The 2,351-nt window shown below is 35.5% G+C and overlaps 1 protein-coding gene across 2 annotated transcripts in view; it reads left to right on the plus strand.

Moving 5' to 3' along the window:
• Positions 1,259–2,351, plus strand: part of LOC107642004 (probable calcium-binding protein CML25) — a 3,894-nt gene continuing 2,801 nt past the window's right edge. Inside the window, exon 1 of one of the 2 annotated variants that reach the window (XM_021124292.1) lies at positions 1,259–2,089. In XM_021124292.1, coding sequence (XP_020979951.1) covers positions 1,496–2,086 — 591 coding nt within the window. In that variant the 5' untranslated portion in view covers positions 1,259–1,495 and the 3' untranslated portion in view covers positions 2,087–2,089. The remainder of the gene's footprint in view (positions 2,090–2,351) is intronic. The other variant, XM_016345343.2, reaches the window with a different exon arrangement.

The raw sequence follows: 2,351 nt of genomic DNA on the forward strand, positions 1-2,351 counted from the left end.
TATTTATAACAAAATAAAGTTAAAATAACAATCTACATAAAAAATGACATATCAATAATAATATTTTAAATAAAAAGATAAAAAAATATTTATTTTCAGCAAAAATAAATTTTTTTAACAAATTGAAATCCTTTAAGTACAAAAAAAGAATTAATATTATAAAAAATTTTGTAACAAAATAAGGTTAAAATATCAGTCACTACCATCGCTTTAATTATGTTGTTGCCAAGTTCGTTAACTATTAACTTTGTCTTGTTGTATAAATTTAAAGTCTGATATATGTTTTGCAATAGCATTACAGCAATTTTGACTTCAAAGTCAACGTACGGTTAGATAGTCCTGAATATTTAACATCATTTAGGAACTCTGGTGTGAACCACTCTTGTTGTACATCTTTATTCTCATTAGCTTGACATGTTGTGTCAGAACTCAGAGACCCCTTTCTCCTTTTCCATCTCTGAAAAGATTGTTAAGACGAAATCGTTTACCTTCTTGACACTCTCAAGCGTGGGTGCTAAAATTACCCTAATCTAAAAATATCTGTAATTTGACATATTTTGCAACAAATCTAGATATGCAAAGTTTACCAAATGAGGGAGAGGATCATCAGTAGTTGTAATCAGCAGATCATCTGAAATTTTAACTTCTAACTCATCACCATCATGTTGATCTAAAGAAGACATTAAAAATCCCATGTTTGTATACAGCTTCAGAACCTAATAAAACAACCACAGATGGGATGAGTTAATAGCTGATGACAATATATCGTGTCTACTCCCTTTTGAAATTACCGGAAGTATGTGTCTGAAATCACTTCCTAAAACCACAATCTTACCACCAAATAGTTGATGTGTCTTATGTTGCCATAAATGATTTTTTAGTTTCATCACAAGTAGTATCGATCTTATTATTTGCCAATAAAAATAAATAAAATTAAATATAATTTGTAAATTAATAATTTGAAAAAAATATTTTAAATTTTTTGAAATACTAAATTAATTCAATTTTATCGAAACAACATTAGAAACAGAATTAAGTATAGAGGAAATAAACATTTTAAAATTTCTAGTGACGACAACTAAACAAATAAATTCTTAAACTCAACGTACTCCCATTTGTATTACACTACTACTACAACTAGAATACTATAAAGATAAATATAAAAATAAAGATTCCAAAATATAATCAAAAGTTAAATTTAACTTGAATTTGTTTTCCTAAATAAAAAAATAAGGAAGGAATGAATTAACAAGAAACAACCTCCTAAACCCGATTCCTTTGCTGTAATCACGCATGTCTATCGCCAAACATAGCAAAGATGATATTTAGAGAAATAAGGCATGGCAAAGCCCCACCACGTTCGAAGGAGTTGGTTCCCATTGGCAGTTGCGCAAATAACTAATTCGCTTTGCACTGGGGACTCTCCTCCCAATAACCCCTTTGCCGTCTCTTCGATTTTCCTTCGTTGCCTCCCCCTCTTTCAACTAAAATCATAATGGGCTTCAGATCCCTCTTCAACCGCAAGAAGAAACTCATCAACAAATCTTTATCATCGCCATCCGACGCCGCCACCGCCGGCACCACCGGCTCCCCGCTCATCTCCCGCTCGCCGTCCTTGGCGGTGTACACCCGCGCCGAGTTCGTCTCCGAATTGGAGCAAGTCTTCAAGAAATTCGACGTTAATGGCGATGGCAAGATCTCTTCCTCGGAATTAGGATCCATAATGGGAAGCCTTGGGCAATCTGCAAGCAAGGAGGAACTTGACAAGATGATTCGCGAGGTCGATGCAGATGGCGATGGATTTATCAGCCTTGGCGAGTTCATTGAACTAAACACCAAAGACATTGATCCCAATGAGGTTCTAGAAAACCTAAAGGACGCGTTCTCCGTTTTCGACATCGACGGCAATGGCTCTATCACTGCGGACGAGTTGCACAACGTCATGGCCAGCCTCGGCGAATCGTGTTCTCTCGATGAGTGCCGGAAAATGATCAACGGTGTTGACAGTGACGGCGATGGCGCCATCGATTTTGAGGAGTTCAGGACGATGATGACGGGTTCTCGCTTTGTGTCACTTGAAAGTTAAATGGTAAAACAATGTGATGATGCTTTGTGTGCTTTTTGCCATTATTATGAATATAATTACCTTTTACATGAATTTGGGAGATTTTGTTTTAGCTTGTTTTCTCTTTGTTTCGGAGAAATTGTTGGTTGGAAAGGGTTTTGGTCATTAATTATCTTGTTTACGGGAATGACATTTAGATTTTAAAGTAAGTTAATTTGACCGGTCCTCCATTCTTTTCCTCCGTTCATGGATGCCATCGTTTTCTAAAGTCATATTCTTATCCTAG

The sequence above is a fragment of the Arachis ipaensis genome, chromosome B05 (assembly GCF_000816755.2).
Source record: "Arachis ipaensis cultivar K30076 chromosome B05, Araip1.1, whole genome shotgun sequence".
Lineage (NCBI taxonomy): Eukaryota > Viridiplantae > Streptophyta > Magnoliopsida > Fabales > Fabaceae > Arachis > Arachis ipaensis.